At 39.2% G+C, this 11,423-nt stretch overlaps 1 protein-coding gene across 1 annotated transcript in view; it reads left to right on the forward strand.

Annotated features, from left to right (window-relative positions):
• Nucleotides 1-11,120, forward strand: part of LOC104929917 (carbonic anhydrase-related protein 10) — a 111,687-nt gene extending 100,567 nt beyond the window's left edge. Inside the window, exons 8-9 of the mRNA XM_027285079.1 lie at nt 1,827-2,001; nt 8,038-11,120. Coding sequence (XP_027140880.1) covers nt 1,827-2,001; nt 8,038-8,060 — 198 coding nt within the window. The 3' untranslated portion in view covers nt 8,061-11,120. The remainder of the gene's footprint in view (nt 1-1,826; nt 2,002-8,037) is intronic.
• Nucleotides 11,121-11,423: the final 303 nt, after the last annotated feature.

Consider the following 11,423-nt stretch of genomic DNA (forward strand, 5'->3'; position numbering starts at 1 on the left):
TTGAATTCCACACAGGAATTTCTGAAGGTTTGTAAGTTTGGCATTGTTGTTGCTTCAGTGATCTGGGTGTATAGTAGGGAAAAGCCTTCCAGTCAACTAATATGTGGGCGATCATCATTTAGTGATAGAATTTGATTAGGTCTAAACTCCTTTGTCTCTTCACTGTCTCAATATCAGGCTAAAGAAAGTTTATACTAAATCAAGGAATAGTGGCCAATGAGACTACATTATCTAATTAAATTGCATCTTAGACTCCCTCAAACAGTGCTCTTATTCATATATATATAAATATGTAAAGGCCTATAGGAACAAAATCTAAGTATAATCTCAGACATACAGTATGTAATGCAGCTAGGCAATAGCATAAGATACTGTGGTAGACAGGTGAAGTTGTGGAGGAGCCTGAGACATGACAGCCATCCTCTGTGCCATCCAGTGGCAACTGGCAACCCCGGTTTTAGATTCATAATGTAATATTTTTATATAACACTTGTATTGTATGTCAGGTTTTATAATATCATGACAGTGGTGTTGGGCCCTTTACTTTTTAGCAAATTGTCATCTTAAACTAGTGAAAACTAGTTAACACATCAACTGCTATCAAATTTAACCAATTAGCTCCGTGCAGGACACAAAGCGCCTTTTATCACCTAGTGTGGATGTATTGCATGTATACTGTATGGCACATCCTTTGCCATAAGAAAGTGACACTACTCTTTACATCACTTTTTGTTTTACACCATAAAACATGAGGTGTTCACTTACAGTGACACAGTTACATTGAATTAATACTGAACCCACATCAGACCTCCTACCCACCAGTGGGAGTCTAAATCATGACTGACATCAAATCTGTCTTTTTAAGGTCTTAATAAAGATAACGCCTACAGCAATACATTCACACTTCAGTCATAATAAATACATGGCTGGCTCATTAATATGGTCTCCACTCTGCTTTATGATATTTCTAACATGACTTGAAGGCAACATAACAAAAGGGAACATTTCTGTAGAAATTATGTGCATAAAGAGAACTAAATATCACATATACGTAAATGTCAGATATACAGTACAAGACTTGCTGTAACTGTAGTAACAAAACACTTACATCTTGTCCATGCTGTTTTATGTCTAAGCAACAAAATGCCATGTTATGCAACAGGAAAAAAATAGAAATAAACTAAATAGATATATGGTACATTTATTTCAATATTTCTTAGATTGGGTTAGACTCTGCCAGTGCTGTCCTTCACTGCTATTTGTCATTGTGTTTGCGAATTCAATTCAGTCCAGTAAGGTGACCTCACGACTGAAACTCTGCCTTTTGTGTAATAAGAATCAACTCCAAGTCTAAAGGCATGGCAAGACAAGGAGTATCTCCACAGGTGAGGCTAGGCTATTCTACATGGATCATTAGCTTGTGAGGATGCAGACTTTTTGCATTTGTGCCAATGTACCCTTTTCCAGGGTCATTAAAAATGTTGCTTAGCAAATGGTCACCTAGGAGAAGTGGCAAGATTTCCCCAAAATGTGCAAAACAAAAAAAAGAAGTGACAAAGACTAAAGTATCTTTAGTAGATTTCTTTTCTTTTTATATTCAAAGGGGAAGTTGAGACTTCCCTTTCTTTCATGCTCTGTGGACCCATTAGAGAGACCCATAGGTTAATTCTCTGAAAGGATTTTAACACCTGGATTTGGGGTCGGTGGTTGCCTCTTGACCTAGCCAAACTTAGCTGAACAAAACTGTGTTCACAAATTAAACTGCTAAAATAAAGCGATGTCACCCTCCACCTGTTATCCTTTGCCACCCCACTTCTCCTCCACAGATGCACTCCTTGCGCCTCCTCAGCCAGAACGAGCCCTACAAGATCTTCATGAGCATGAGCGACAACACTCGGCCGACCCAGCCTCTGCTGCAGCGCTGCATCCGAACTAATATCAACTTCAGCAAGCAAGGTCGCGACTGCCCCAACAACCGTGCCCTCCGTCCACAGTATAGAGGTAATACAGCGGAGGGGAGACAGTTTATTATCATGTACCATGTAAGCATAACATATTCTAATTCATCAGAAAAGATGATTAAGTTGATTTTCCAAACCTGCCAGGATCATCAAGAATCAGCTTTTCAAAGTGGTCCCCTTTTTGTCACCCAGTGATATTGTTTGTCTGAATACGACCATGCTGGAAAATTTTCAGCAAGACCAAATGTACTAACCAGGCCCTTTGAAAGAGTCCAGTTTGCTTAATTTTGCTTATATTATTGGCCTAAAACGGTCAAATTAGAGTCTTTACTTTAAACTTAAAAAATATCTGAATCAGGTTGAATAACTCCTAATGTATAATTTGTGTGTAATCGTAGAACTTTTATGATACGTTATATAACCCATAGTGAAGACATGACCTCAGTGTCCTCGGTAGTACATACATGATGGTATGTACGGCAGCAATTTCAATCCCATGACCAAACACAGTTGATCTACATTTAACCAATTATGTGAAACTAAATGACAAGTCTGTTCCTTAGTGTCAAAAATGCAACATCATACCTTAGAATGAATTATATCTACAGACGCCGCGGGTCCTCTTTCATGGAGTCCATCATGTTTCTATAGTAGCCTAGAATGGCCAAACCAAACACTGGCTCTAGATTTTGCCTTTTTCATGCATTTTGCGGCCATCTTTCTTCTTTACACTAGGAAGGAGAGAGTGAGATGGGGGAGTTGCAGTCACTGCTAGATTCTACTGAATGCTACACATTGGTTCTTTAAGTCGACTTTAAATCAACATTTTAAAACAATAAAACTTGAAAATTTTGGAGGGGGGCCGAATGTGGTGCACACAATCAAGTCCATACAAACCAAAAACCCTCCTGTTTCAAAGTACTGTACTGCTTTTCGAAGATGTTAATTATTATTATTATTTTTTTTTAAAGGAAACAATTCCATTAAATATGGTAATTAGGGGCAATCTAAAAAAATACAATGAGAAATCATGACATTAAGACAGCAGCATGAGCTGCAGCACACAGCAGTGGCATCCATCTGCGTAAAAAACATGAGTGTGTCCCTACTCTTAGCAGTAGGGAGACGTGGATTTCTGTGTACGGCTTGAATCTGAAATAGGTTTAGGCTAGATGTGAGCAACTGAGAGAAGTCAGTGGAAGGTCCCTGTAAGTATAGAGATACAGCTGATCATTGAAGCCGCCTGGAGCGTGGAAGGAAGGTTGACTGAACATGGCTCCATGTCAGCAGTCTCAAATGTGAAAATAGGGAATGAATTGAGATTCCTGGGAGCACAAGACACATGAAAGTTGGAAAAAAAGGAATAAAAGTGTGTGGGAGCGTATTATCCATTTGTAACTGGGAGTGTGTAGGTTGGAGATAGCTGGTACATCACACACACACACACATACAACAAACATGGAATGTGTTACGTAGAGAATGTGGGAGTCCTCGTATCCTCTTACTGCATTCTCCAAATATCTGTTATCGATCCAGTCAAACCCAACGTGCTCTCCACTTCTGCTTCTTTCATAATGGTTTGTTCTAATACAGAACAGGACTCTGTATTCATGGTTAAAGAACAGGCAGAAAATTACTGTGTGGTAGAGGTGTCTGAAACCACGTTCAGCAAACAGTGTTTGAATTTATGTGAAGAAAGACAAGCAGAGGGAAGTGCTGAGACTGTAGACAGTCCGGTATGACGTTTGCTGTAACAACTTGTGGACCTAATTTAAGTTGAGCTGTTTTAGCTTGTGTCTGTGTTGTGTCTCCAGCAGTACAAGTTTTCTAAAGTAAATTGATAGAATTTCTGTCAGTCCAAAGAGGCTTCCGTCTGCACTTAAATTAAGTTAAATAAACACATTTTAAAGTCACCATGAAATGGAAAGTGGTAGCTGTTGTGGAGAAATTGCTGAAGTCAAAGGTCAATGGTGAGGTCAGGAAGGAAGAAAGTGTTCAGGAGCCTCTGACGTCTTATGCTGTATTATTTATTGACGCTTGGCCAAGGAGAATTAGAGACACTCTCAAAGTTCATCAGAAGTGCCTGAGTCGTTCTCACGTTCTGCCGAACCCATGCTGGTGGATTGACTTTAAACCCCAAGATAACACCACAAATTCTACACACCCAGAATGAGTCAAAGAGAATGTCTTTACCCATGTAGGTGTTCTTGTCAACACATTTTAGTCTGTTTACACAGATGTCTGTTTACACAGATTGGAACATCAACAGCAAGCTATCTATTATGACTATGAAGGCAGCAACAGCTCTCTTCAACCCTGGACACCACAGTGTTGAGATATGGTGGCATCTAGTCAAAGAAAAACAATTAATACTGCTGAGGACCTCAAGGCCCACATGTGACCTTGTGTTACCTACAGTAAGGATAGAAAATTCCATAACACTAGCAACAGAGTGCTGTTGGCTTCCTCATTTTTACGTTTCCTGTTATGTTGTTATTTATTGGCCTTTACAATAGCCAATAATGCTGATTGTTAGTTACAATCCCCAACTACACATAGCACAGCTATGAGCTAGTTTCAGCATCTACCTTCTAGTGAACATGGCCTGACCTGGAACCAAACACAAACCTTGGAAACCAGCAGTAGCCAGTTTGACACTGAATACAGTAACCTTCAGTGGTGGCCTTTATTTTATTTTTTTTAGTTATATATTTTTTGGTCTTTTTGACCTTTATTTGACAGAGACAGCTAAAGAGTGACAGGAATGTGGGGACAGAGAGATGGGATTGACATACGCAAAAGAGTCATAGGTCGAATTCGAACCCTGGGCCACCATGGCAAAGACTGAGCCTTTGTATGTGGGGCGAATGCTCTCCCGACTGAGCTAAACAACACCCCAGAGTTGGCCTTCTTGACAGGTTTACCACCTTGCATCCCAAGATACTTTCATACTTAGCAATCTTTTTGTCAAAAAAGGTTATAAAAAAACATCAGATACATTTAGCAAAAGTTAATTAGCAGTTATAAAGTTGTGCTTTTATACAGTGAGGCCTTGGCCATAGATTCATGCAGCAGCCCAATTACTGTATATAACAGGAATCACTCTGCTCTGGTAGTGTCATATGTAAGTAGGCGTTTCACTGAATGTAAAATTAGTTTATGGCTTTTTAACAACTTCTTATTGTTTATCAGGAAATGACAAACGTTAAAATACCATGTTGGTCCAGATACTGGAGTATAGGTGACATATAGCGCAGACACTCATTATCCTCTGTCTATACCTCTCTGTCTAGCCATACCCTCTCAGCTGCTACAATAATAATAATAATCTCTTACAAATGGAATAAAACAAATTCAATATCGGCAGCGGAGATGCAGCATTATTAGATTTTTTTAAAAGGGGATCATCACATCCTCTTGTCAATACACACTTAAATGACAACATCTGTGGTTGCGCTGCATCGATTTTCATAAAAACTGTCCATCAGGAGTCAGACAGCGTAATATAAGAGCAACATTGGAAACAGTAGTTTAACAAAAAAGGACAACTAAATCTGATCTGGTATCATCCACTCTGGAAGATCATGAGATGTGATCAGATGAGACTAGACAAGATCCATATGTCAAACAAAAGTGTTGGTTGACACGAAAACTTAGGTGACTTGTATTTTGTTTCTGTCCAGTTGGAATGAAGTTGTGATGATGTGCAAGGTAGCCTTTAATCGTTAAAGGCTGCAATGCATGTGTCAACCGCACCACTGACACCAAAAAACAAAAAAAAGCATTGGATACATAAAGTAAACACAAACTATGACATTTAACAAACATGAGACAATGAGACATGCATGGAAAACATGCAAAATAGTCAGTTGATCAGAGTCACGGATCTCTGTGAACCAATCAAAATGTAGCAATGTTTGAAGGCGTGTTTGCTCACGTTGCCAATCAAGTGTGATCACACCACACTCACATGGTACTGATGAAGCACATCAGCTGAGTCAACTGTCAATCCATCACAACTAAGGACTTGTCTTCACACATTGGCCCTATATTTAGTGAACAGACTCTTTGCAGTGGCTTAAACTTGAATTTAATGTTCAGCAGGGGACAGCGCACTTGGCCAAAACAAAAAAGTTAGATTGTTTGTAAGCTTGAGAAATTGATCATATCATATCATATCATATGATCTAAGTTGATTTAATTCCTCAGTAAACAGTTTCCTCATGAGTTTATGGTCTCTAATATTGATTCCTCTTCCACACAGCATGATGTTCATTTTGTAAATTATGTTCTTATTTAGAATAAAATGGTGAAGCTACCTTGTGATTGACAAGTCATTCTCATCCTGCAGCTCAACAAACCTGGCTCACGAAACTCCAATTACACTGACAAATATGAATAATTCAGTTACTGCATTGCCCTCAAATGTTTTTAGAACTATCTTTTGGTGTTCTGTTTAGCTGTAATATATAGACAGAGTCAAAATCGAGCGCAACCCAACTTGCAGTACATCATCGAGCTCCATGCTTTTTATCGAAAAATGGTCACTTCTGGCTCCAAAGAAGATGGCAACATCCATAATGCCAAACTCAAGGTTTCAAAAGTTCTAAAGTTCCCCAAACCTTAGTTCTTAGTAATTGCTGTTATAAAGAAATACTTGTGTAGAAATCACATTGTCAAAGGGGGTTGCGTGATGCCAAAGCATTTAAGTTGCATAAAATGGACAAAGCCAAGCACAAATAACTTAAAGTTATAGTTAGGTTCAGTACATACAAAAACACTACACACTACAATAAACAAGGCTTGACTGACAGCTAGTAGACTTTACTAAACTCAGGAGTTCATTGTCAAGGATATATCAAGCTCTACTCAGCTGTCTTCGTCCATTGGATCTAGTGATCTGAAATTATTTGACCTTCTGTGTGATGTTAGTCTGTGAATTATAAGAACTCAGCACATATATGCAAAATGTATTTTGAAAGAGTAGCACATATCATAGCATTATAGCTCAGGTAATCCCACATTGCAGCACAGAGTCGCACATTCTTTTTTGGACCCACAGGTAACATTACAAAGCCACACTCAGTTCTGATACATATTACCCAAGGTTCATCTTTATTGTGAACACTGCAAACGCTGAAATAAACTAGCCTCAAGCTGTAGTTGAAGCTCAACCCACGGTTGCGGGGCAAAGAAATCCAACTGCATTCTCCATGAAAGCGATGACGGCAGCTGACACAACAGACATAAAATGAAAGTATGGACGCACACAGGTACAGAGGTGTTCTGGTGGGTCTGACTCCTCGTGGTGGAGGAGAAAGGGAGAGTCGATGCAGGGAGACAGAAAGCAGAGAGCCCTCATGGGCGGTGAGAGGATCTCTGGTGGGAAATGAACAAATGGATTTCTCTTTTGGCTAAAGTTAGTTTCAATCTCTCTCTCTCTCTCTGCTATTGTAGTCCAGGTGAAGCCAATTACCAAAAAAAAAAGTTCTAAGGGTGTCATACACTGTTTAGATTGTAAAGCCCCTTCAGGCAAATGATGATGATTTGTAATATTGGCGTATAAATAAAATTGACTTGACCTACAGGATGTCAAACTGTAAAGCTGCTTCCAGCAAAACAAATAGAAATCAAAGAGTTCCTGTTGGCCAGATTTATACCACACTGAGTGTACTACACTCTAATCCACAGAGTATTTCATTTAGCAGTTAGTATACAAAACAATCAGCATACTACACCATTTATAATGATATAATACATGCGACACTATTTGCATATACATTATTTCATCACTTTTCTACCGTGATTGCACTACATATGCATAATCTGTTTAAAGTTAGTAAACTGGATGAAATTGTGACAGAGTTTTGGTCCCTTTTCTACTTTACCTTTGTCTCATTATCGTTTCTCAGGTACACATACAGTCTCTCTTTCACACTTTGTCTTCGTCTTCACAACTTCTGAAACCTGAGGCGTCTCTTTGTTCTGTTTTATTCCAAACTGCCTATCCTTTCTGTACTAATTATCTCCTTTCTCTTCTCTTCTCTTCTCTTCTCTTCTCTTCTCTTCTCTTCAGTGAATCAGTGGCTCCTGAAGTAGAAAATAAAAAGATGTCGAGCTGCAGCAGTCACGAGACGAGATGTAGGATTCATTCGAGACTACTTCACACTGCCGAACCGGAGACCGGCTGAGCCGAGCTGATTGACCTGAACTGAACGGACATCTCAACTAAACTGATCTCAGCTAAGCTCGACCAACTGAACTCCAAACAATCTTCTGTGCTGGCCTCCTACACAATCTTGACACAACTCATGTGGGCCAGCACAGTGAGGCTAGAGACCAGACTTTGAGTCCAAAGTGTGAAATAGACCATAAGGACTCCGATGTCTATGCTGTACTGTGTTTTTATTTGTTGTGTAAACTCACAAAAATTGGAAATGTAAAGACTCAATCATTTTCTGGCTGGTTTTCAGAGGGATGGATGTTATCTGAAGACTACAGTATGCTCTGTTTGGCTGTGATCGTCGCTCATCCACATTCAAAGTCTGCCTACATGAGGCAGTTATGAAAATGATCATCCACTGACTGGAGGAATTCTTACTTTTCCATTGATGGTCTGAACCCCGGGCGATAAAGAAACACTCAGCTGTGGTATGATGAGAAATATATAAAAGAAAAAAAAAATCAGCTGATTCCGATATCAAATAGTAACTAAAGAAGGTAATTTTCAAAGAGAATGTGAAATGTGTGAATTTCAGGTTTTTGTAGCTGAAGGGGGTGAAAAGAAGGGAGAGACTGCAACACTGACATTTTACAGACCTGAACAGATGGAGTCACTGGAGATTGGAAAGGAATAGGTCACTCATTTTGCATGATTTTATTATAGTTCACTCGTCTTGGATTTTAAGGATTTTAATTAAAAAGTGGTGACAGAATGGTGCTCACATCAGGTACCTGCTTCACACAGTAACATAAAGGACAGGCCTCCCCTCGGCAACTATGAACTTACCAGAGATGTTCAAACCAAACTGTTTATACTGACCAAATTGACCTTTCAATAAACCCCTCAACTGAGCAGCGATTGTACAATCAAAGCTTAGCAACCATAACTGAGCACAGCATGGATATGGAGCTACTAGGCTCCCGAGTCTTTTTATCCATCCATCCATTTTCTGTAACCACTTTTCCTCTTCAGGGTTTCAGAGCACTGGACCCTTCCCCATTGGGCGAGAAGCAGGGTACACCCTGGACAAGTCACGTTCATCAGGCAACCACTAACCACTGCACCATTGTGCATAAGCTTTCATAACCTTAACAAATGTTTCTTTGTGGTTCTCAGTCATTAGAGTCTCAACCCCCTAACTCCACAGGACAACTGTTGCTTTGCCCACAGACAGAACAACAACTAATTTAATTTTGGCCTTAATTTAAGAGGCTTAAATTTAGATTTATTGAAATAACAGCACCCTCACATACATCATTCAACATGTCCTTTATCAGGCCTAAAAGAACAATAATGGATAGAAATCCATAACATAACTGTGAACAGTATATAACCCACAGTATGAGTGAGATCTTGTCTCCCGTGTTGATTATATGGCGTTGACCTTATCGAGAGCTGCTTTCTGTAGCTCCTCACTGCTTGCCTGCATGTTATTCTCTACAACCATTTGGCGATCCCCAGAAATTATATAGCGACCTGTTGTTACCTGTTCAGCACATCAGTGTATGACCTGGATTTGAAATGGTCACTTTCAGTTTTGCCTCATGGACATTTGTGGTATTGCAGCGGAAAATTCACCTGTTGCCCTAAGAGCATCCAATATTCTTATTGGACTGAATAGGCGCCATCTTTGGGTCCGGTATCTATAATACATCCATGGTTCAGGACTTGAACATGGTGCTGTGTGAGAAGTTAGCACCAATAGCAACAGTAACTAAGGGGGTACAGCTTAGTGGAAGTTAATTGGACATGAAAATGAGTCTGATTGAACTAAGTGAGGTGAAACTGATGTTCATGTTATTCAGCAGCAGCAGTTTATAATTCAGAGGTTTAATTTAGAAAGATTTAAACCTCTTGAAATCATCTATGATGTCAATGATTAAAACTACTCTTCTTAAAAAGAAAATCACCTTGTTGATCATGTTTTATTAAAGTCATAAATCACCTTCGAATCATGCTCTAATCAATCATGCAATTTCAGTCAGAGTCTCTGAAATATAAACAATTCTCTCTGGAGCTTTCTTGGAAAGTGTTACCGGTACTCACCAAATTACAGTGTGTAGCCTTAAGGTCTAACAATGTGTTGAGTACAATTTCTTTCTTCACATGAAACACTTGCAAAGACTTTTTTTTTAATTGTTGCGTTACTACCACCGGTAGATTAGTAGAACAGTATGAACCCATTGGCATGAAATGCATCATTCACTTGCTTGTACTTGCTTGTACTTGTACAAGACAAACAAAATGGGGGTCCACTCATAGGAAAATGCAGTCATAAACTCCTAAGGGTACCTTTAGTCAACAGATCTCAGGTAGCAACAGATCTGCAACCCAATATAGATCTTTATGGTTCCACACACCATGGGACCAGAGCAGATGTAGAATTAACATGGATTCATTCACATGTTCACAGACCTGAATCCCTGAATATATTTAGAACCCGGCCCTACTTGGGTTTTTGATCAAGTCTCAGTTACTTGAACCGTGGACCCATGAGGACCTCTGGTCCACAATGAGAATATAGAGTTTCAAAGTGACTTTAAAGTTGTAAAATGGGTGACCTATATTTAGCATATTATGGATGGATATCTTGGATCAACAGCAACAACAACATTGGTCATTAGCTTGTTTGATTGTTTTTTCAGTTTGCTGTGATGTTGTATCTCATGAAAGGAACCAAATGGTCTTTTTTCTGTTTGTTTTTCAAAATGTAACTGTAATAAATAGATGGAACTGTAATGAGGATGGAGATCAGTGTGATAACATGTAGCTCAGCAGAGAAATGCACAAAGTCTACCATCAACTATGAACGTTATTTTACTTCTTTTGGGGTTGCCTGAAATAAAACTCATGGTTCACTTTGAATGGTGCTGTAAGTCTGAGTTTGGATTTTGCTGGATTACCGTGGAAATTCATACCTTTTTGGACAAAAATAAATGCTGTCATTGTATGCTTAAAAATTGTGGAATTCTTGAACTGAACTCAGGCAAGAAGTAAGAAGTAGGCGAAAGGCCATAACTCAAAAATAACTGCAACCCCTATAAGCTCAGCTAAAACTTGTGCAAATAGATGTATGTATTCATCAGGTAGTGTTAAAGTAGTAGTGCCTGTTTACAATGTCTCTGCAGGCTTACCGTTGAGGTGCATCAGAGCATCTTTGTAAACACATTTGTTGTAAACAGCACCAACTTTATTGGACTGCACAGACTGTTTGAGTATAGACCAAATCCGGAACTGTT

Source organism: Larimichthys crocea, chromosome XII, assembly GCF_000972845.2.
Source record: "Larimichthys crocea isolate SSNF chromosome XII, L_crocea_2.0, whole genome shotgun sequence".
Classification (NCBI taxonomy): domain Eukaryota; kingdom Metazoa; phylum Chordata; class Actinopteri; family Sciaenidae; genus Larimichthys; species Larimichthys crocea.